This window comes from Fistularia commersonii, chromosome 2 (assembly GCF_037954325.1).
Source record: "Fistularia commersonii isolate RoL2024-O1a breed Wild chromosome 2, RoL_Fcom_v1.0, whole genome shotgun sequence".
NCBI lineage: Eukaryota > Metazoa > Chordata > Actinopteri > Syngnathiformes > Fistulariidae > Fistularia > Fistularia commersonii.
Window position 1 is genome coordinate 19,514,373 of NC_141285.1, and position 22,691 is coordinate 19,537,063.

The 22,691-nt window shown below is 43.7% G+C and overlaps 1 protein-coding gene across 25 annotated transcripts in view; it reads left to right on the forward strand.

Annotated features, from left to right (window-relative positions):
• Positions 1-19,951, forward strand: part of LOC147236653 (ankyrin-3-like) — a 130,736-nt gene extending 110,785 nt beyond the window's left edge. For 14 of the 25 annotated variants that reach the window (XM_086171828.1, XM_086171834.1, XM_086171831.1 and 11 more), the window contains 5 exons: positions 1,071-8,369; positions 9,258-9,332; positions 9,612-9,743; positions 10,017-10,160; positions 11,023-12,546. In XM_086171828.1, coding sequence (XP_086027954.1) covers positions 1,071-8,369; positions 9,258-9,332; positions 9,612-9,743; positions 10,017-10,160; positions 11,023-11,921 — 8,549 coding nt within the window. In that variant the 3' untranslated portion in view covers positions 11,922-12,546. Of the gene's footprint in view, positions 1-1,070; positions 8,370-9,257; positions 9,333-9,611; positions 9,744-10,016; positions 10,161-11,022; positions 12,547-12,742; positions 12,873-12,957; positions 13,503-13,570; positions 13,609-13,790; positions 13,879-14,388; positions 14,552-14,795; positions 14,877-15,248; positions 15,333-15,457; positions 15,572-16,611; positions 16,704-17,852 lie in introns of those variants that run through there. The other 11 variants (XM_086171846.1, XM_086171847.1, XM_086171841.1 and 8 more) reach the window with 10 other exon arrangements.
• The last annotated feature ends 2,740 nt before the right edge of the window (positions 19,952-22,691 follow it).

A 22,691-nucleotide genomic window follows, 5' to 3' on the forward strand; every position in this document is an offset into this window, starting at 1 on the left:
TGGTCATTCATCATCTAAGTCATCCACCTGAATAAAAGTATTCCGTCATTCATCCGACATTTGCATGGTTTCCTGTGTGTAGTGCTCGGCTTACACCCCATTTTGTCTTCCCCTCTTCAACTCTTGTGTTATATTTGTGGTAGAGCTGACATTATGACATCTGTCCGTTCATTTATAATTTTGACATAAAAAGAAAAAAAAAAACGTTTTTGATTCCCGTGGAATAAAAAAGAAATGTTTTAAATTGTTCTCATTCTTTTAGTGGCCATTTCACACTTATTGGCTTTGAGATTGTGGCTGTGTATTGATGTTGTGACGGGTTGCACTTTACAATAAATTGACCCAGGAACCAATTAATGTACATATTTTTAGTTTTTGTTTAAGTTCTTAATGGTTGTTCTTAGTCTTTTTCTATGTGTTTCTCAGTTCCGTTCACCTGAGGTTTTGAATTGAACGATGCGCTTTAAAATCATTCCGTTTTTTAATGGCTGGTTAACTGTCATTTTTTTTGTAAAGTGCAACCATATATTTTTTATTTTAAATAATGGCCAAACAAGTACTGTGATTTTTTTTTTTTTCTTTTTTTTTTTTTTTTGTTTTCTATCAATGATTTACACTTGTGGGGTCATCTCTGGCATTGAATATGAAACAAATGAAAGAAAACCTGTCCATTTACATGGAAAGTAAAAGGCACTGTTGCAACAAGGCAAATAGATGAAGCACATCAAAAGTCAATTGTATTTTTGGTTGTCATTTAACCTTTTGTCATCTGTTCTACGTGTCAGTCATTTTTGTTCCTACACATGCTCTTCATTCTTCATAGGATGTGTTGTGCCATCCAGCACTGGTCTTAGACTTAGCGTCCATATCACTTTTCATATCATCTTGGATTTTTAAAAGGGGCCTTTTCTTATATTTCACGTGTGCAATTTTTTCTTTGCTCCTGTGAACAATACTGTTTCTGACTGACTGAAATTTCTCTTTCTGGTTTTTATGTTTTATTTCATATTATTTTACGTTGTATTTTACGTTGACTTCCTTTTTGCTTTTTATTTAAATTATTGTTGAAGAAACAACTGATCGAAGTCCGCAAAGAACACAGCCTTCTAGCTACCCTCACAAACCTGTCTTTTCAACGAGATCTTATCAGGCGTGGTCGCCTGTTCCTGTCACCGTCCCTGGCCAAACCAAGTCTGGGTTTGGCTCCCTCTCCAGTTCATCATCCAACACACCCTCTGCTTCTCCACTAAAGTCTGTCTGGTCCATCAACTCTGCCTCCCCTATCAAGACAAACATTCCTGGATCACCCGCCTCTTCTGTAAAGTCAGTTAGTGACGTGGCCTCTCCTGTCCGATCTTACAGAGCCATCTCGTCTCCCATAAAAACGGTAGTCCAGCATGCTCAGTACCCAGTCCAGGGCAACCCCAGTCCCCTCGCCTCGCCAGGGAAAACTGCCCCAGACTCCGTGTCTTTAAAGGGATTGTCAGCGTTGTCTGCCAGGACCTCTCCTATAACTGTTCCTACAGGTGGAAGCTCTCTTCTAGAGAGGACATCTATAGCAATGAGCCCTCCGACTTCCCCCAAGTCTTCTCTGAGTATGTTCGGTTCGCCCCTGCAGTACAAGGCCGTGATAGGGGGCTCTGGCAGCACAGCGTCTTCTTCCTCACCCATAAAAACAGTCCCTGGCCTCTCCTCTGTTCGTTCCTTTGGATCTGATGTGTCGGGTTCTGCGAGGAACCACTTTTCCTCGCTTTCCTCACCACTTAAATCCAACACCCCTCAAAGCGCTGCGGCTCTAATTAATGGAACTGTTTCGCCGACACAGTACCGCTCTTCATCCCCAACGTCTCTCCTCACTAGCAGTCTTCAAGAGAGAATACAAGCCACCACCAACGCGGCAACGACAAGTGTCAATGCAGCGTTCGATGAGGTTGAAAAAACCTTCAATTCTTGCTCTGCTGGCTATGGCACCTTAAAATCCATGTCCTCGTCAGCATCCTCATCATATCAATCTATTAGATCATCAGCTTCTAGTTCCCTTTACCCAACTCTAAGATCACCACCCAATGCCACTACTTCTGTGACATCCAGCACGATAACCGTTCCCGTATATTCTGTCATTAATGTACTACCCGAGCCCCAGTTTAAGAAATTACCTGAGGTATCGAAATCAGCTGCCGCACTTTTGTCCCCTCGAAAGAGTGTTCCACCTGAGATGAACGCTCAGTTACAGTCTTCATTTTCCAAGACGCTTTCTCCCAATAAGTCTCCCTTTTACCCTGCTGGCTTAAAGTCAAACAACACGTCAACTTTGTCATCCAGCCAAGAGATTCTGAAAGATGTAGCTGAAATGAAGGAGGACTTAATACGAATGTCGGCCATTTTGCAGACAGACCCAAATTCCACTGCCAACAAAGGATTTCAGTCAGATTCTCCTAAAGAGTCTAAGGTAGATGAAGAGGAGCCGTATAGGATTGTGGAGAAAGTGAAACAAGACTTGGTGAAAGTGAGCGAAATCCTCGCTAAAGACACTGTAAAAGATGGTAGAATCCCCCTGGCAAGAGGCCCCTTGGATGACATACACTTCTCAAAAGTTCCCGTCGAACAGCCACCAAGCAACTGGAGCTATCCTCCGAGATATGAGACAGTGGTTCCCCAAGCCAAATCAAAAGTTATACCAGATAGAGATTTTAATCTTTCTAAAGTGGTTGACTACTTGGCCAGTGATGTTAGTTGCAGTTCATTCTCTAAAATGCATGACACAAAGCATAGCTCAGATGAGTCTAAGAGAGAAGCGGAATGCAAAGAGAAACAGAAACGTGTTCTCAAACCCACCATGGCAGTACAGGAACATAAGCTCAAAATGCCTCCAACGAGCATGCGCTCCTCAGCATCAGACAGAGAGATAAATAAAGTAGCAGATGTGCTTTTTGGAGCAGACACTGTGCTCGAATCCCCTGATGACATTTCTCATGAACAGGATAAAAGCCCCCTCTCAGACAGTGGCTTTGAGACAAGAAGTGAAAGGACACCGTCTGCCCCTCAGAGTGCGGAAGGAATGGGCCCAAAGGCCCTTTTTCAGGATATCCCCGTACCCCCAGTGATCACTGAGACAAGGACCGAAGTTGTCCACGTCATCAGGAGCTATGAGCCCCCTGAGGACAACAAACAACCTGCGATGATGGATGCCAATCCCGTCAGATACATCGATTCCGATTGTAAAGGACATCTGTATCAAGCGCCTTCGTCGTCGAATCCCGAACTGAGTAAAAGTTATTCGATAAAGGTTAGCCCCGATGAGGATCCAATGGGTAAAGGAATGAGGGTAAAGGAAGAGACTCACATCACTACTACCACTAGGATGGTGTATCACAAGCCTTCTGGGAAGGAAACGGTATCGGAGAGATGTGAGGAAACAATGTCTGTTCATGACATAATGAAAGCTTTTCAGGCGGGAAAGGACCCTTCCAGGGAGTTAGCTGGACTGTTTGAACACAAGTCTGGCAATGATGAAACGTCACAAAGAGTTCATGAGGATATCAACTCCAAACCGAAGGTTGAAAGAATAATTGAGGTTCACATTGAAAAAGGGAGTAAAACAGAACCAACAGAGGTCATTATCAGGGAGACAAAAAACCATGGGGAGAAGGAACTGTATTACTACCCAGGGAATAGGCAAGAAGACGAGGAGCCTGAAGAGTCGCTACCGGTGTATCTTGACTCGTCCAGGGGGAACACACCCATGTCACAAGAGGAAGACAGCCGCCCAAGTTCAGCCCAACTAATGGCAGATGACTCTTACAAAACACTCAAGCTCCTTAGCCAGCAATCAGTAGAGTACAATGAGGATGAGTCATCGGAGCTTAGGGGAGAATCATACAACTTTGCAGAGAAAATGCTGCTCTCTGAGAAATTTGATCAGTCCCATTCTGACACAGAGGAATATCTAAGGGATAAGTCTCGTTTCCACTCACCGGACAGGAGCGGTAACACTGAGGGTAGACCGGGGGTGCCGAGGACGGAGTACGTCTTTAGGTCATCTCGAAACGTGTTTGACAAATCGGGGAGAATGACCAATGTTGATGATACCTTTGACAAAATGACCCTCTTGCAGTATTCTTCCGAGCCCGGTAGCCCAAAGCAGTCTGTTTGGATGCGTGTGTCCGATGACAAAATGAGTAAGGACAGAGAACAAGTCGTGTATGAGGACAGGGTAGACAGGACAGTCAAGGAAGCGGAGGAGAAACTCAGCGAGGTATCGCAGTTCTTTCGAGATAAAACGGAACAGCTCAATGATGAACTCTCATCCCCTGAGAGGAAATCGCGTAGACCAGACTTCAGGGAATCCCGATCAGGGCCCAGTTCTACACACAGCAGTCCAGAGAGATTAGTGTATAGAAATGGGGCTAACGGAGAAGAATGGACTAGAGATAGGCTCAGAGACCGGTTCAACTCCGGTGATAGGAAATGTGCCAGTTTGCCCAGCAGCCCGGAGAGGAGAGTGTTGTTGCAGTACGGTGATTCTGACCCCAGAACTCAAGGACACAGCAATTCACAGGGAAGCACCAGTGATAGTCCCAAACAGTTCCCGATGACTTCCTCTAAAGTTAGTGCGGTGCGGCTCAAGTTTGAACAAGAGGCACAAAGGCAAGACAGGGTTACTCAGGGTGGCCAGAATTCAAATCCTCCGATCAGGAAACTTCAGGAGAGTAAGCTACCTGTGTATCAGGTGTTTGCTGGTTCAAATAGTCCAAAAACACCAGACATTCCTGGAAACCAGAGAAGTGTGGACAATGATTCGAACACTATCTCACCAAAGCATGAGGCCTGTGGGAAAGATCAGGAAGAAAAAAAGTTGTTCAAAACTTGGGAAAGCAAGGGATATGGAAACTACAATCCCCAATCCCCCAAATTATCTCCATCTTTAGTCCATGATTCTGTGAAAGATTGCAAAAATGCAGATTCCCAAAGGCAAGAAACGACCAAGAAAATCATCTACACCGAATTTGTTGTCAGAGAAAGTCCAAGTAGCAACGATAGTCTAAAAAAAAACTCGGAATCACAAATTCCTGTAAGAAAGTCATCTAATTTTTCCGAAACCCCAAAATCCACCTCCTTAAAATTAGATTCTGTTGAATCGTATGAGAAAGCAGCATCTCATATACCTTCGATATCTAGAAATCTGTTGCACAGTAGCTCCGAATCCAACAAGTCTACTCGTGGCTCATCAAGCAAATCCAAAGACTCAGACTTAAGCCAGTCAAATGTAGCATGCAATGGCTTGGACGCTGACCAAATAGAGTATTTGGATCAAGTAACTCCTGTTGTTGTCACAGAGGGGTTCAAAGATATTAAACCGTTACCCGTGTATGTCAGCATTCAAGTAGGAAAGCAGTATGAGAAAGAAACCGCCTCAGGACAGTTGGGCATGTACAAAAAAATAGTGAGTCATGAGAGTAGGACAGTGCATGAGACCAGGGGGGCTTTTTACACTGCCAAACAAAAGCAGTCTCCGTCCCCTCAGGGAAGCCCCGAAGATGACACTTTAGAACAAGTGACTTTCATGGACAGCTCTGGGAAGAGTCCTGTTACCCCTGAGACGCCACCCTCAGAAGAAGTGAGTCTGACCTCAAGAGCACCAGACTCTGTCATCAGCTTCATGCACGGCATGCCAAGTCCTATACCAGAGGAGTCAGAGGAGGAAGACGGGAAGACTTTCATATACAAGGAACCGTCGAAGGAAAAATCCAAGACATCCTCTTCAGAAAATCACAGTAAGAAACAGGATGTAGACAGACAGAAGTCCAAGGAGAAAAGAGTGGCTTATATCGAGTTTCCACCTCCTCCTCCTTTAGACATTGAGCAGTCAGCCCCTGAAAAAAAGGGCTCGTGTGCGTCCTCTGAGACAGAGACCGAGATGATGGAAGTGAATCTCCAAGAGGAGCACGACAGGCATCTCTTAGCTGAGCCGATCATCAGGGTCCAGCCTCCTTCTCCTATTCCTCCTGGAGCTGATAATAGTGACTCCAGCGACGATGAGTCAGTCTTCCATCCAGCCCCCCTGAAAAAGTATACCTTCAAAATGAAAGAGGAGGGAGAGAAACGTCCAAAACACAAAAGGTCAGAGAAGAACGGAAACAACAAGGAGTCTGGGATCAATGGTGTCATCAAGGGAGAGGATGCGGACTTTGAGCAAAATGGCAACGATCAGTCAATCACTGACTGCTCCATAGCGACCACTGCTGAGTTCTCCCACGACACAGATGCGACTGAGATCGACTCGTTAGATGGTTACGACCTTCAGGATGAGGATGATGGGCTAAGCGAGGATCCTAAAACATCTAGCCTGTCCAATGACGGAAAAGCAACTGACCGCTCGTTTAGTCAGTCGAAGCTCGAAGTGATAGAGGAAGAGAAGTGCGAGGAGGGGGGTGGGAATGAAAAGTCTAAAACGAAAGCATCGTCAGCTAAAGGTAATGGTGATGACGAAAAAGACTACACCCTTGAAGGAAGACATCCGGATAGGCAGGGCTTTGCAGACAACTACTTTGGGTACCAACTTGAAGAGGGGCTGAATTCTACATTTAAAACAGTTGCCACAAAAGGCCTAGACTTTGACCCTTGGTCCACCAAAGGGAGTGATAATGACGGTGTTTATGACTCCAAATCAAAAGAGGAAGACCCCAAGCCTTTTGGTTTGTCAGTGGAGGACAAATCACAGGCTACAACACCTGACACAACCCCCGCACGAACACCAACTGACGAGAGCACACCGACTAGTGAGCCTAACCCCTTCCCTTTCCATGAAGGAAAGATGTTTGAGATGACCCGCAGTGGTGCTATTGACATGAGCAAGAGGGACTTTGTTGAAGAGAGACTTCAGTTTTTCCAGATTGGTGAGCATTCCTCTGACCCTACCACAGGGGAAAGGGGGAGAGGGGGCAAGATCCTGGGGGTAATTTCCTCTCAGTCAAAAACAGGGGAGAGGGTCGCAGTAGATGGGAAGGTCAAGGTTATAGATCATACTACAGACAGCAGCAATACACCAACAACACCAGCAGCAGCAGCAGCAGCAACAACAGGAAAATGCAGCCCTGCACAGCCCGGCAATGACACTGCATATACTGGTACTGATGCACCAACCTGTGAAGCCATAGCTGAGACCGCCTCGTCATGTACAATCACAGCCTCTAAGGTTGATCCCAAATTACGCACTCCTATTAAAATGGGCATTGCTGCCTCCATAACTGTCAAAAAAGACTCAGGGGATCTCACCAGTTGTAAAGCTGAGATGTCAGAGGGTCAGATGGTGCCAGAATACATCAGTATAGAGGGTCAGTGTGCCGAGAGCCAGTCCAGCAAACACACTGAGCCCAAGGTAGAGAGACGAGATTACCCCTCTGAAAACTGCAACAACAACAATAACCTTGAGTCCTCCAGTGTTCAGGCCAACTACATTCAGTGTGGTAGTGTGGTATTTAATCTTCAGTCCTCCTCTGAGCCCACTCTTCAGAAAGCCAGCAGGATAGAAACACTGTGCTGTAGGGATTTGGAGGAGAAAGTAGAAGTACAAAATAGTAATCCAGTACAGGAGCAGAAAAGTGAAACAGTTAAAGACAGCGAACCGAAGCAGCCCAAATCCAGGCTTCCAGTGAAAGCATCAGGGTGGTCATTTCACACACAGGGAACAGCCATAGGCAAACAGAAGCCCAAGCAAGCAGTGACAGTTGAGATCAGGAAAAGGGGTGAGCCAGCCGTTGCCAAAGTAGAACCGAGGTCGAGAATACCGGTCAAGGATGTTAAAAAGAGCAGCCCCGTTGCCACAGCTAGCTCACTTGTTTCAGTTCGGGTTACCTCACAGCCAACGAGGGCATTGGACACTAAAAGAGCAGCAATACAGTTGCCCTCAAGGCTACCATCGAAGGTCGGATATCAGGTCAGCAGTGCCTCAAATGAGGGAGCATGTACAAAGGAGAGACAGGAGAACCCTAGTGAAGTTTGTAAGCGCACCATCGAATACTTTAAAGGCATTAGCGGGGAGACATTAAAGTTGGTGGACCGCCTATCAGACGAGGAGAAAAAGAAGCAGACAGAGCAGTCCGAGGAAGACAGCACCTCCCGGAGCACCTCTCTGTCGGACGCCTCCCAGCCTTCCCAGCCCTCCCAGCCCTCCCAGCCCTCCCACTCATCCAGGTCTGGTAGAGGTTCGAGGGCTGAGGCCGGGGCCGCATCCGTAAGGGCAAAGGTGGCAACGACGGACAGGGCCTCCGGCAGTGAGAGGAGCAGGAGGAGTAGGCGGACTGTTGGGAAGGAGGGCAGTCAGGGACTCACAGGGTCTCGAACGCCTCCCATCGCAGAGATCAAGCCTAGTTTGTAAAACTTTCACACTATAAAATACATCTATATATTTCTATTTTTCACTTTTAGTTGCATGATATTGTTGTGATTGTTTTAATGAATTGACTGGAATGCCTGTGGCGTGTGTCTATATATATATATAGATATTTACTTCAGTACAGTAGTTGCCATTTAAGTCATTGTCATTGATGTACTGTGAACTGTTTTGTCCTTGTTGCAAGATTCTCTTTCCTCTGTTCCTCCTTTTCAAACCTTGTTATACCCTGTATAGTCAAGTGAGCATGCAAGTAGTAGTGACTGGTACAATGGCGCAACCGGTCCACTGTTTGACATTTCCTTGGCCTGTCCGTCTCTGTCTGTCCGTGCGGGGTAGTTACTATTTCTTCAGACTATTCACGCTCATAAGTTGTCATTTAAACTACCTAGTTTTTGCCAAGTAGACGCCAAAGCACCCAAGCATGTTAATAGTTTGGATCCCGACGCCTAGACCCCTCCACTCGGGATTTTTAATAGTATAATTCTGTCGTCGAGAGTCCTGTTTTGCTTTGTGTGTGGTTCTCGTGTGGTTCATGCTTGCCTAGTGGTTATATACCACAGCCAATAGCCACGGAGCACTACGTATTTATGTTGCCCATAATGTATCTAGTCTGAAATGTCCTTTTCTTGCCATCTTAGAGAGAGAGAGAGAAAGAGAGAGAGATAATTCAGTGCATTCACATTAATTTGCTCACTATTGTGAGATTTTTTTTCTATTATTATTGCTGTAATAGATACCAAATTAAAAACTGATAAGTGGCCAGAAAAGGAAACTTGTACATGTTTATTTTTCTCTTATGTAAGTTTATAGGGGGAGAACACCATACAAGGTGCTGATGAGTCATTGTCCTCTGTTTTTCCAGGTCCCCAAAGTCCTTGTGAGAGAACAGACTTGCGCATGGCCATCGTGGCAGATCACCTGGGACTCAGTTGGACAGGTGAGAACATTCAGAGCTTGTTCTTCCTCCTCAGTCTCATTACACCCAACACTGTTACTTACTGCCATCTTCAGGCAAGCCGACGCGTCCAAGCTGCATTGCCCCTCTAAGCTGGCCTTGAACATCTTTGAAATTGAATCAAATCATTCCTTTTTTAATTCATAAGCTTAGTTTGAACTGTTTTGATGTTAATTCAAAGTATATTTCACCCTCTGCACCGTTATATGTTTTCGCAGTGGAAAGAAAAAAAATCTGATTCGCATATTGCTTCCTTTCCAGAACTGGCTCGAGAAATGAACTTTACCGTGGATGAGATCAATCACATCCGACTCGAGAACCCGAACTCTCTGACAGCACAGAGCTTCATGCTTCTAAAGAAATGGGTCAACCGGGAAGGGAAAAATGCCACAAGTAAGACCACTTTTATTTTTACAATAATTTCTTTCTGTGCTACTCTTTTTGATGTCCCTCACACTTTCTCAAAGTTCATCACCTTGGCAAGGCATACTTGTAGCGCCAGAATGAAAATTAAATTGCCTCTGTACCTCCAGACACATACGCAGATAGTCTTGTCTATTTTTACTTTCCTCACCAATCAAGATTAGGAGCCCTATTACAGAGATGGACTTCACTGTCTCGCTGAAGAATCCAAAAGGTTAACCTCTGTTATTCTCTCCTCCATAGCGGATGCCTTGACTGCAGTGCTGACCAAAGTCAATCGGATGGACATTGTCACTTTACTGGAGGGCCCGATTTTTGATTATGGTAACATTTCAGGCACAAGATGTTTTGCAGATGATCAAGCTGTTTTCCAGGATCAGGCTGATGGTAAAGTTTAGCTTTGTCTAGCTGATCTTTTACCTCTCCCTGCTACCTCCTTTGCTATTGCATGGATCAATATAGTTTTAGTGCTTTTCTATTTACTTATTTTAAAAAATGTGCTTACATTCAGACATGGATTTGGTTTAGACAGCTGGCTGCAACTGTTCAACAAGCACTGGTCTGGCACTTTAAAAAAAAAAAAAAATTTGAAGCGTTCTGGCCTCTCCATTAAACCTGTGTGCTCAGAATTCAAACAGCACTTATTTGTTGAATAAATTAGTGTTTGTTGAACTTTTTTATCAACTGACATTAGGACTTGCTGAAGACGAGTCCTATCAAAAACCACAGCAGTGTACCAGTTGTCAAAAATATAGCAATATTCACAGCGAGATCCCGTGTTAAGCGCAGGCTGTAACGTGCTACTTAAAATGTCTTTAATAATGTCTTGAGTTCACCTGAGATGATGTATCCCTGTAGCATTTACTTTCCTATTTGTTTAGTTTAGCTCTCCTAGTTCTCCTCCATGTCCTCTGAGCCGTTCTTGGATACATGAGACAACCTCTTCCTCTGTCAAAACAGATTGCCTCTTCCTCTCATTCCACCTGCCTCCCATCGCCTCCTTGCAGTAGGATCTACTGCTGATAATGGCATATATAATAACAGCTCTTAACAATATTAAGAGTCATGTATTGCTGATGTGTTAGACCCCCCTCCGTCCCCCTGCAGTTGCCTCATTCCCGTCACATCATTCAGTCACATTTCTGTTCAAACATGTCACATGTATTTACATTATTTCCCCCTTTTCTCATTCCACTTTTTTCTCCTGGCCTCCTGTGCATTAAACCCCTGCCCTCTGCCTTTGCCGTAGTTTGCGTGATTATCCCTCTGACTCCTGGAAGCTCCCAGGCTGCGTTCATCATGCAGGCACCGAAGACTCCAAATCCATGGCCCGCCGCCATTTCCTCACCCTCCCCATCTCACTGCCGTCCTTTTTCCTTGCGCCGGTCTCCAAGTTACGAGTCTTCCATATCCCTCCGAGATCTCGCACCCCCAGCACCAGTAGTCAAGCAGCAGTTCAATTTCATCCAGCCTAAGTGTCACGCTCATCAGTACCCCCCAGCAGATCCACGTCAATCCCCTTCCTTTCCTTTCTCACCCCATCCATCTTCTCCAATCCCCCTCATCACTTCGCCCCTGCCATCCACACCCGCCCCTAATTCTCCTTCACCAGTTCCTCCCTCAGCTCTACCTTCTCGCCCCTCCTCCACCTCTGTCCCAACCTCCCCCACTCCCACTCAAAATCCTGTACCGGCAGAACTAATAGCCTCCTCCATCAAATTGTTCAAAGCTACCTCAGACCCGTCCTGTGAAGTAACCTCCCCTTCCAAATCCAAAGTCGCTCCCACCAACCTTCCCTTACTCCCCTCCTACATTGCCCCTAGCACGTTGGAACACATCGCAATACCTGTTTCTTCCCTCCCCTCTTCACCCTCGAACCGGGCTTCACCGTCGGTCACAGCCTCTCCAAGCAGAGAGTCTTTTGCCAGCCAGCCGGTCACCTCCTCACGCCCGGTGTCACCTATATCCTTATCCGCTACCCTTCCTATCTCACCCTCTGGGTCACGCTGTCCCAGCCCGAGTCCTCCCTCTCCTCCTCTCCGCTCTCTGTCTCCTTGTCCAGCATGCCAGTGTCCGTGTTCGCCCTCCATCCCCCCGCCTGCCACTCAAACCCATATTGACCCCTCCTCAATGGAGATATTCATTTAGCTTCTCCCTTTTGTCTTAGTCGTACCCCTCCGGTTTTCCCCGCCGCTGTCATCCGTCAGTTTTCTCCGATGAGCACGCAACCTCAGAACGACATGGCAAATATCGATATCTTCTATTCCTCCTATTTTGTGCTACCAAGTGAAAATGGCCTTATGTCACTAATGTGTGCACCGTCAATGTCTGACATTGACCTCCTGCAAAAGTTGAATTTCCCAACATTTACTCGAAATCAGAATGGCTCCTGAGGGGCATTATATTATATTTACTATTACTACCGAATTCACGAAGCTTTGATGGTAATTCGTGCATTAAGCATGGCATTTTAAAACATTCAACAGAATGTATTTCATGTTGCCATAACAGCTGCTGACATGCCTGCAAATGGTTGGATACATTGCTTTACCTTGAAGCCTTTGTCCCATTGTCCAAGTCATATGGTGTACATGTCGAGGTGTGTGCATGCGTTGCCGTGTGTTACTTCGTTGTAGCATGCTTCGGTGTTTGTCTCTACATTTGTCATCCTGTCACCTACAGATTATCAGAGCATTCTAGCGGAGTTGCAGTCCCCTGCCACACTGCGCTCCGACCCTTACTTCCTGGTGCCCGAACTCCCTGTCACCCCCAACCCTTCCCTTGCCCATCAACACCATTATCCCGAAACAGACATCCTCATACCAACAAACCACCCGTCACAGCCCCCGCCTTGGAGCCCAGATCCCAGTAGCGGAGACCCTGAAAGCCCATCGAGAAGTCCACCTAGACGATCTGAGCTTTCTTTGTCCATCCCGGCCTTTGAACTCCCCGATCCTGTCCCTCCCAAGGTCAGAAAACCTCACATAGCTCTCAATGATCAACTTCTTCTGAGCGAGGAGGAGGAGGAGGAGGAGGACAGATCTTATCGAGAGATGGAGCTGTGCCGCAGGCCCAAGTCCCATTCCTTTCCCGCAACGTGTGAGTTAAATATTGACATGGCTTACTCCACGTCCTCCCCTTCATTGTCATTGGTGTCATCAATAACCCCTTTGACACCTGACAGACCACAAATTGGAGAGCAGATGGATGACCAATGTGAGGTCCAAATGAACTTTGGCTTGAAAGGATCTGGAAAGGAGGTGACAGAAGAATTTCAGAAGGTTGTCGAGATGGTGGCGGTGCACTTGGCGGAAGGAAATGGATTCGTAGAAAAGTGGGTAGAGCAGGACTTGATTAAAAATGTTGAAAGGAAATGTGAGATGGTCACAAAAGATAGCTGTACATTTGAGGAGGAAGACAATGCTTTTACAACTCAGGGGAAGGTTGCCGTCGAGGAACATGGAGACGTTTTTATGCAGTGTATCCCCTGTCAAGACAGTAAGAAGGGTAGTGGGTTAGAGGAGGTTAGAGATCTGTCAGAATATGTAATAAAAATAGGTCATCACATTGGAAAAGGTAGAATGGAAGGGGGTAGTCGCCAAAAGGGAATTGATGAGACACCCGAGGCACAAAAGGTAGATGGAAGTGACTACCAGAGTGACGTAGACAGCCCATTGCCACTCAAGGATGACAGAGGGTTGTTGTACCGTGAGAGAGATAAATGCCATACATCAGGACAGGACAGGATGTCCGAGGACCAGGCCGCAACTGACCTCTCCCCTCTGGCCTGGGTTAAGGCACTGGAGGAACGTCAGCCCAGAGATACAGGATCCACTGAAGAAGAGGACGACGAAAACAGAGAAAAAAAAACGTTAAAGTCACCGGGATCTCTGCCGAGGGAGATGAAGACAGAAGGCTCAGAGGAAAAGGAGGAGGACGAAGAGATGACTGAGGCCAGGGTTCAAGACATGCTCATTCGGGTTGAACAGGCAGAAAAAGACGTGTGTTCACTTTCAGGTTGGCACAGTGATTCATCCAGTGTCAACGTGGAACCGCCGACCCCAGGCCGCAGCGTCAGCTCAGATCTGCTCGAGAGACGAGAAAGGTAATCAACTCTGTGGAGGGTCCGTTATCAAGAACAGCCAACCAACATTTGAATACCTCTTAGGGCAGGGGTGTCCAAACCAAGCAAAGCGGGCAATATTTGGTGAGGTGAAAATACAAGAGTGCCAACCATTCAGCCTGACATTCTTTGAGGCATCCGTGTTTTCGTTGCAGGCTTACAAAAAAAAAGTCAAACTCTGGTCCTTTTGCCTCTAGCTGTCTCTTAATGGCAGATGAAACAGCTTCAATTCTCCGTGTTACGACCCAGATAAACATTAGCAAACTCTTGCTTCTTCTCACAAAGTAAGCTGATGTGTTTTATGCTGTGGACAACATTGCTGGCAGACACATTAATTTGATGACAAAAGCTGCAGGCCCGTATAAATTTGAACACGGGATGCATTTGGCCCACGGGCCAGACTTTGGACATGCCTGTCTTAGGGTATGTCTTTGTCAATTCTTTGTGTTGCCCTCTGCCCTCATTGCCTTTTCCGTGTTTTTAATCTGACAGCCAAGAGAACTCCAGTGACTCCATCACATCCTCCTCAAAAGTCGAATCAGGGAGGTCCCGACAAAATGGCGACAACTCAAAGAAATCTCCTCAGGGCGGCTCATCTGAGTCATTGAATGGCAGGAAGGAAGAGGGAGCACTGGTATCTGAGAAAAAAGTCCAGGTAATGTCGCAAATCAGCGATGAATTAAATATTTTCTTCCACAGTAGTTAGTATGGAATGTTGTTCCATATTTTTTTTTGCTCTGTACTTTGATACACATCGTCGCATAAACGTCCAACCAGCCATGATCCTGAACATTAATAACATCATGAAAAACTAACTAACAACTTGTTTATTACGTGTGTCCTCCTCCCACTATATCCCTGGATGTGTTTGTGTCACAATCTTAAAAAATCTCATCCAGCAACGGGTTAGTATAGATTCCGGCTCAGAGGAAGAACAGACCGTAACTACCAGAATCTTCCGACGTCGTCTCATTTTAAAGGTACCCCGCAAGCCATGGAGAAAGGCCGGCCCGGACATGTGGTTTGGTTTTATTTGAGATTGGTCGGCCTGGTGTTGCTTCAGAGGGATTTGGCTTGGTGAAAATAGTCTCAGTTTTGTTTTTGTGTGTGTCTTTGTGCGTCTCTCGACTATACGCAGAGAATAGATTCCTCGTTTGTGTACCACTTGCGGTGCCTGGACACGATGCCGTGTCCATCGGTTGCAGACTAACATAGCGCTCTTTCTCTTTCTCACATGGGTGTGCTTTTCTAAAATCGGAAGAGTCGTGTAAGGGTGATTGCCCTGGGTCGGCTATACGTGTTTGAATTTCTCCTTAATCGGGCACGTTGACTAACCGTAAAAACACTTGCAGGGGGAACAAGCAAAGAATATCCCGGGCGAGTCTGTGACAGAGGAACATTATATGGACCACGATGGTAACCTCATCAGTAGAAAAGTAATGTATAACTTAACTTGTCTTCTCCATTCTTCTCAGAAATGCACCGTATTACAGGGGGAAGGCTTCTATCAGATATGTCTATGGTTTGGGTATGTTTGTAATTAATCTTCCTACTTCGGCAGGTGATAAGGAAGGTTATTCGACGGGTGTCAACTCCCACACCGGACAACCAGGGCTATAGCCGATGGCACAGAGACCTTCAAGAAAGTCCCATTCTACCCGAAGAAGGGCCAGAGGTTGGCATGATGGCACCCTTTAATAACCCCTCTAGACCAAAACAATCATTTTTAGACTAATGTGTAATGGAACCAAATACTTTGCAAATATTTTGCATCTTATATATGTGTCAGAGTTCCATCGTGTAGAAATGTGCACAAGTGTGGAGCACAACATCTACTCTAATATGCATTTATTTAATGGAGCAGCTATAAGTAGTTTACAACATGAATAGTTTTCGACTTATAGTTTAGCAATCACGTTGCATTGAAATGAAAACACACCGTCTCGGTGCAGCATCTTTTCCCAAGCATCGCGACTCGGGAGCTAAATAGATCAAGAGACACCGTGAGCCGCTGCCACACCGTGTTATTTTTAGGTATCAGACACAAAAGCACATTGCATGCAATTTTATTGTAGCTTTAATATAAACCAGACCGGGGCCACGGAAGGGGGTTAATGTTGGTTTAAATGTGTTTCCATGTTTTTTGTACTGGTTGGGGGAACAACGCTTCTTTCTCTTTCTCTCTCTTCCTCTCTCCTGTGGTCAAAAACACAAAACGCACTCGTACTGTCGTTCGAGATGCGACCTTGCATGCCGTTCTCTGGGACTGTGTGGAGTCCATTGTGCTTTCAAAACAAAGGCGATGCTGACTGCTGACTGTGCTTCCATATCTCTGTGCTCTTTTAATGGTCCGCTGCAACAACTGATTATATTTTGAACTCATTTCAGGTGTAACCCTTAGTCAGCAGTGGACTAATGAGTGCTGTGAATTTGCTCGGAAAAAACAAACCGCATCCTATTTGTTTTTCTAACCGCTTACATGATTACATTTTCTTTACCTCCAGGTGTTGGTTGGTGTGTGTGGTTTTGGCACTAATCATATAACCTCAACTAACTCTTTTCAGATTGCTGTGTCTGCAGTGCAGTGGGGTTCCTTCTTTTTTTCCCCATTGTGGCAATTTGTATAGTGTGACAACGCAGATCCCTATTAGTTGACCGAAAGAAATAACACCTCACAGCTATATTTCCTTGTGTTTCTTTCCTTTTTTTTTTCAGGCTGAAGAAGGATCGAGGAATTACAGGCGAAAGGAGGACAGAAGGTCTGGAGAAAAGAAGCCTCACTCATAGAAATAGTTGTTCTCTGCCAGGTACAGCAACTCACCGACCTTCTCCTTGACGATTACCTGAAATTGACCCCGTGCATGTATCGGTGGTGCTCATTTAACCCCACCATGCTCCACCACCTTGTCTTTAAGTGCCGTACACTCAATTCTTTTCCCAAGCTTCCATGTTTAGTTCCTTTTAATACACCCAACTCCATAACCCTCGGGTTCTGTGCTTGACTGTACTCGTATTCTGCATTCTGCTCGCTCACTCACTCACTCAGTCGTCTGTACTTGTTTTTTTTTTTTTTTAATACGAGGAGACGACGTCTTGCTGAAAAGGAAACAGTTGGACGTTTTGGAGTGTCCTTGAATTTCGTGAAAGATTGAACTGATGTTTTGATCGATTCTTGGTAGCAGTTGACATAACCTATAAAATCTGTCTTTTGGGCACTTTAATATTGTTAAAAAAATGAGCCTGTGTGCCTAGAAGAGCTCGATGCATCACTAGTAAATAAATCTCCCCTTTAAACTATCTCATGATATTTCCAATTGTGCTCGGGATGAGAAACAAAGTTTTTAGCGATTTATCTTGTAGGTATGTCGCTGTTCTTTCCCTACGGGTCTTTTTCGCCAACCTTACTCATTTTTTTCGACTTCAGCTCTGCAACGTAGTGTGGATCTGAGAGTAATCTTCACCTTCTCATCTTAACTGGCTAAGGGTGTTGCTCTTCTTTTAAGCGAACCCCCCGATAAGTTTTCAATCTGCGCCACACAAAATTCAAAGTGGAAAAGGCTGACTGATGTCTGAGCCTGGTTATCCTCTGGCAACATTTCTGTCCTCGGTGACAACGCGACTGTTTGCACATAGGGAATGATGACAAAGGAAACAGGGACGCTGGGCAGTACACAACTCAGCATTATATTGCTCCACTGATACCCCCGGTGGCTGTTATTGTCCGCTAAATCCCATCCCACAACAGTGTTGTCACATCCAAAAGGGGTCCGTTATCCCACCGGCCAGACTTGTTAATCCCCCTGCTGCTCTCACGCTTATGTTACATTTGCCGGGAATCGTTCCCATCTGTACAAATACTGACTTGGAAATAATTCGGCAAGGCGGAGAAGGCTAGCAACGTGTATCTGTATACTCGGCGACTTGTATGATGTCTCCCCCTTTTTTTTGTCTTACAGATGTACAGGGATCACGTTAGATGTTTCCCGAAAGGTGTCACGGGGGGGACTGAAGGGTTCCAGTATGAGGACTTCGGGCAAGGGTCCAGTCTGCAAATATCTGCTTCAGACAAATTATTCTCACATGAGAGGAGTCAACCCTTCCGACTTATCGCATGAGCATGAAAAACACACCTGTCAATCAAAAGGACCCAGGTAGTTCGCGCTTTCTGACCGCGGACCCGTGGACTACGACTCTGCTCCCTGTGTCATGTGAAACAGTACGTGCCATCAGTCCACCGGTGTTGTGAGAGGTTTTGAGGAACGGCGTTTGTTTTGAGAATGACAGAGACTCCAATACTGGCGACCACGCAGGTACAACTGTGACCAAAGATGGCACAAGAGCTCAATCCTCATGATGGGTAGAAAAAATGAAGTAGACACAACAACACACACACACACACGCACACGAAATCTAACGGAACACTTCAACTTCAACACTCGCCTTAGTTTTTCTTGATCCCGTTGTTGTCAGGATATGAATTGTTTGGGGATATTTTTCTTTCTTTTTTTTTTAAATGTGAAAACAATACAAAAGCTTTTTTTCTCTTCCTGTATATAGAATTACAATGTGTAAAATTATTAAAGCGGGGATATGTTACTGGTTGAGATTGCACTGAGGAACGTGACCTTTTCAAGTGCTTTCAAAAATTTACTGAAGCAGTTCCACTTTTAAAAGATTTGAGTGTAAAAGGTTCTTGTATAAATAATTATTAGAGCAGGTATAATGTTTGTACATGAAAAAAAGGTTTGATTTTAACTGAGGAGATTTCCATAAAATCAAATTTCAGTAATTCCCAAAGTGGGAACGGATCTAATCCTGCAAAAGCAGCCTTTCAGAGTATTCATATTTTCATGCATGCTGTTCACATTATTTTAAGTAAATTTTTACAAGTTTGCAAACACTGTATTCAAATGACAAATAGAAAAAAAAACCTTTATGTGTGTACACGGTTAGCCCTTTGTCACCAATTTTATATTCTACATCAACAAAAAGGATACCATCGAAGCATTTATCACGTCGGGGGGTGAGGATGAAAACAGTACTACAGGTTATCGAGAGTGTAATGTCTTGTCCGTCTATGTACAACCGGAGGGCAGCTCCTGCTACGAGAACGAAATAATCTGAATGTAAATGCTAGTAGGCTGGCTCGCTGTAAAATTATAACTGTATTGTGCATATTGGCTATAAGGTGTAGGAGTCTCTGTACACTGTTGTTCGTAATCATTTTAGCAGTGTGTCCATTTTATTTTCCAGTGGCTGCTGTGGTGTTAAAGGAAAACTGGGGCATTTTCATTTTCCAAAATTTTTAGTGAAGTATCTCCTTAATTTAAAACCTACTCACTTTAAGGATGCATAAAGACATTATTTGATTGTAGCTCTAAATAGCATATTGTATGACAAAAACACTGGATGGTTGAGAACAATTATTTAAACATTAAATAAATTGTGTTTAACTGAAACTGTGTGATATTTTAGGCTTGAGAGTCTCTATATGCAGTGTCGAATAGGATTGTTTTTCACTAGCTCATTGGCAAAAAGAAAAAAAACAACTTTACATGACACTTTGGAATTATCTTTGTATTGGTTTTTTCATTAGATGCCCATGTAGTTCAAGTGTGGTGTTCTACTGGTGCGATGACTCAGCACGCTGATGTCTATGCGATGGACATGAAACACGTTATCTTGATTTTATTTTATTATATTTTATTTCAAGGAGTCGGGGAAGGGGCGAAGGAAGATAGGAAGGGTGCCGTACACATCCCCTAATTCTACTATGTCAATCAGGGGGTAGATTATCCTTTGATATGGTTGAACTATCAATTTTGTCAATTTTGTTTGATATGTGTTTTCACCTGAGCAGACTTTTGATGTACAATTCTTACTAACAGAGTGAAGCCATTGAAATGTAACTATTCTAGCACTTTGGTTATTCGAGGCCTTTTAGAGGCTATAGCAGCAATGATGCCACCACAAATGTTTCAGACATCTTTGAAAAAAATCAACCATAAAAACCTGAAAAAAAATAAATAAATAAAAATGCATTGATTTCGCAATACACTCGTCTCTTGTCTACTACTTTTATAACAGGTGATTTTAGAGGAGTATTTTAAAACTATTATTCTTGTGGGGTCACCGCGAGATTAATTCGTGAGTCGGTTCACCATCTGTATTAATAAAAATTACGGCTGACATTATTTGGATTTAATCTGATTCTGTATCTGGACTGCCTTTAGTTACCAGTCCCCTGCTCAAGCACAGATGTTGTAATAAGTGGGCATCGAGAGGCCCTTAGGCGTACGCATGTCTCATTCAAACATATTCCACTGCTGAGATGCTCCAGCTTAACAAATGTGGGAGCCGCAAAATGACATCATCAAATGATACTTTGACATTAAGCTTGCAGCGTATTAATAAAAGCCTTTTAACCGTGTCGTCAGGAAATCGCTATCTTGAAATTAACCCAACCAAAAACCAAGGTTGTTTTCTTAGTGCTGTGATGCTACAATGGAGATAACCGTCACAATCTTGAAAAACTGTTGGACTGATGGAGCCTTCCTTACATTTCAAATCTATTATTTCCTCAAGGTTCTTTTCTTTTAATTTTCGCATTTGTTTTTAATCTCACATTCTGCCACTCAACAATCATTTATTCCAGGCGACCTTTCACAGTTTTTCTTTTTTTTTTCAATTTACCTCATTCCGTGATAATTATCTGACTTCTTCAGTCTTAAATATAGAATTTTGATCTAGCCCTATTAAATTATGTATTACATTTCTAACTTTGAAAATCCTATCACCAGTAATAATGTGGACGGCACAGCACATGTAGATATCCGAGTCGTCATCCTTTGGATGTCCATCATGCCTTGTCATGCTTATTTTGTACACATAGTACCTCTGTTTATTTTGCATAATATGTAAATATATTTTTGTTTTATCTTGTTTTGCTGCTAATGGCTCTCTGCCGGGTCTCAAGTAACTCATTTTGTTCCATTCCCAAAAGCATGGAATGACAATAACTTTGTGTCCTCCTTCTCCCCGTCCATAAATCTCCTCTTCGGGCCTCCCGCCAGGGCGTTCTGACCTCATGTCTTAGTCTGCAGTATCCAAATAGGTCATGTGGGGTGCAGAGAACCCCGCCAAGTCTCTTGGCCTTTAAAGAACTAAAACCAAGGGGAAACAGTGACACTAAGCAATCTGGAGAAAATGCAATAAATAAAATTGATAAGTTACTTGTGAGATTTGAGAGAAAAAAAATATACATGTGAAAAACTGATCTTTAGTCTGCTAGTCTTGTCACTAGGTTTCACACAAATGCATTTAACCCTCAAACACTGACAGATACTTTTCACCCATGCAACCGTGATCAGATGATTTGCATTGTGTTGCTGCTGTCAGCATTGCACAAGTAATTCGCCCCACCCACTTACATTACTGAAGGAACTCTGTCTCCCGAAACCTGTATTTCTGATTTACATGTTCAAATCCCATCAAAACTCGTCTGTTCAAACTTGTCTGCTCACACCAACTGCTTCTGCACTGCCTTTCATTTTCGATTCTATTTTGATTTTATCCGTCGCTCTCTTATCTGTGTGTGTGTGTTATTTTTATTCATTCTTCTCTTTTCGTCACCTTCTTAAAATAACTGACCAAGTCATTTTTTGCCAAATGTCGTTTTTTTCCCCTCAATCAACTAATAATTCAATATATGGCTCAATTATTTTTTTTTTTTTGTTTTCTGGAAAACATTCTAAAACTTGAAAAATTGTAATTTTTTTAAGGTTTTATAGAGATATTTGTGTCTATTTTTTTTTCATTAATTTGGGATTTTTTTTTATGGCCCAACCAACCATGATCCTTTTTTGTTTTAGTTTTGTGAGACAAATTGAAGAGGAATGCCATGTATTGTTAATTTGCCATTTATTGTTGAGGTTTGATAAATTTTGATGAGAAAGTATTTTTTTTATCTGGTAAAAAATACTCGACATTCTGCAGTGAGAGCAGGGAGCAGGTGGGGGAAAATCTGGAGAGGTGGAAGTATGCTCTCTCACAGTGATAAAGGTTTCGAGACAGTGGCATTGAAAAGAAAACAGGAAGCATCGCTGGCAGGAGCAGAGATGAAGTTGTTGAGGTTCTCTTTGGGAGTGATGAGGATGGATAGGATCAGGAACGAGTCCATCAGAGGGACAGCACATGTTGGATGTTCAGACAATGCAATGAAATGCTTATTTTGTAAACTCCCTTTACACCAGACGAAAAGCAATCGGGACAATAGCTTACAATAACACTAGACAATACCACAACACACAACAGTAATAATATAAACAAGTAATAATATAAACAAAGAAAAACTAATAATAACTATTACAAATTAAGACCTGATGGCAGAAGCATGATTAGGTTGTGTTGTGGAGGTTTATAAATGAAATGAATTTTGTTTAATGCTGAAACTGTGTAATACTATTGGCTTGAGAGGGTTAAATGTTATGTTGAATAGGAGTGTTTTCACGGGGTCATTGGCAAAAAAAATATTTTAATTATATATTATATTGCTTTTTCATGAGACATCCATGTAGTTCAAGTATGGTGTTTATATATTTGTATATTTTACTTGCATAAAGAGGGTTTTTAGGCGTCTTTATGAAGTATTGCTCTTGTGGGTCAATCCACATACCGTCTGTATTAATAAAAATTAAGGCAGACATTATTTAGAGATAATATGATTCCATATCTGGACAATTATTTCGGACATTGTTAAAAAAAAAAAAATCAACCTTAAAATCTTGATAAAAATC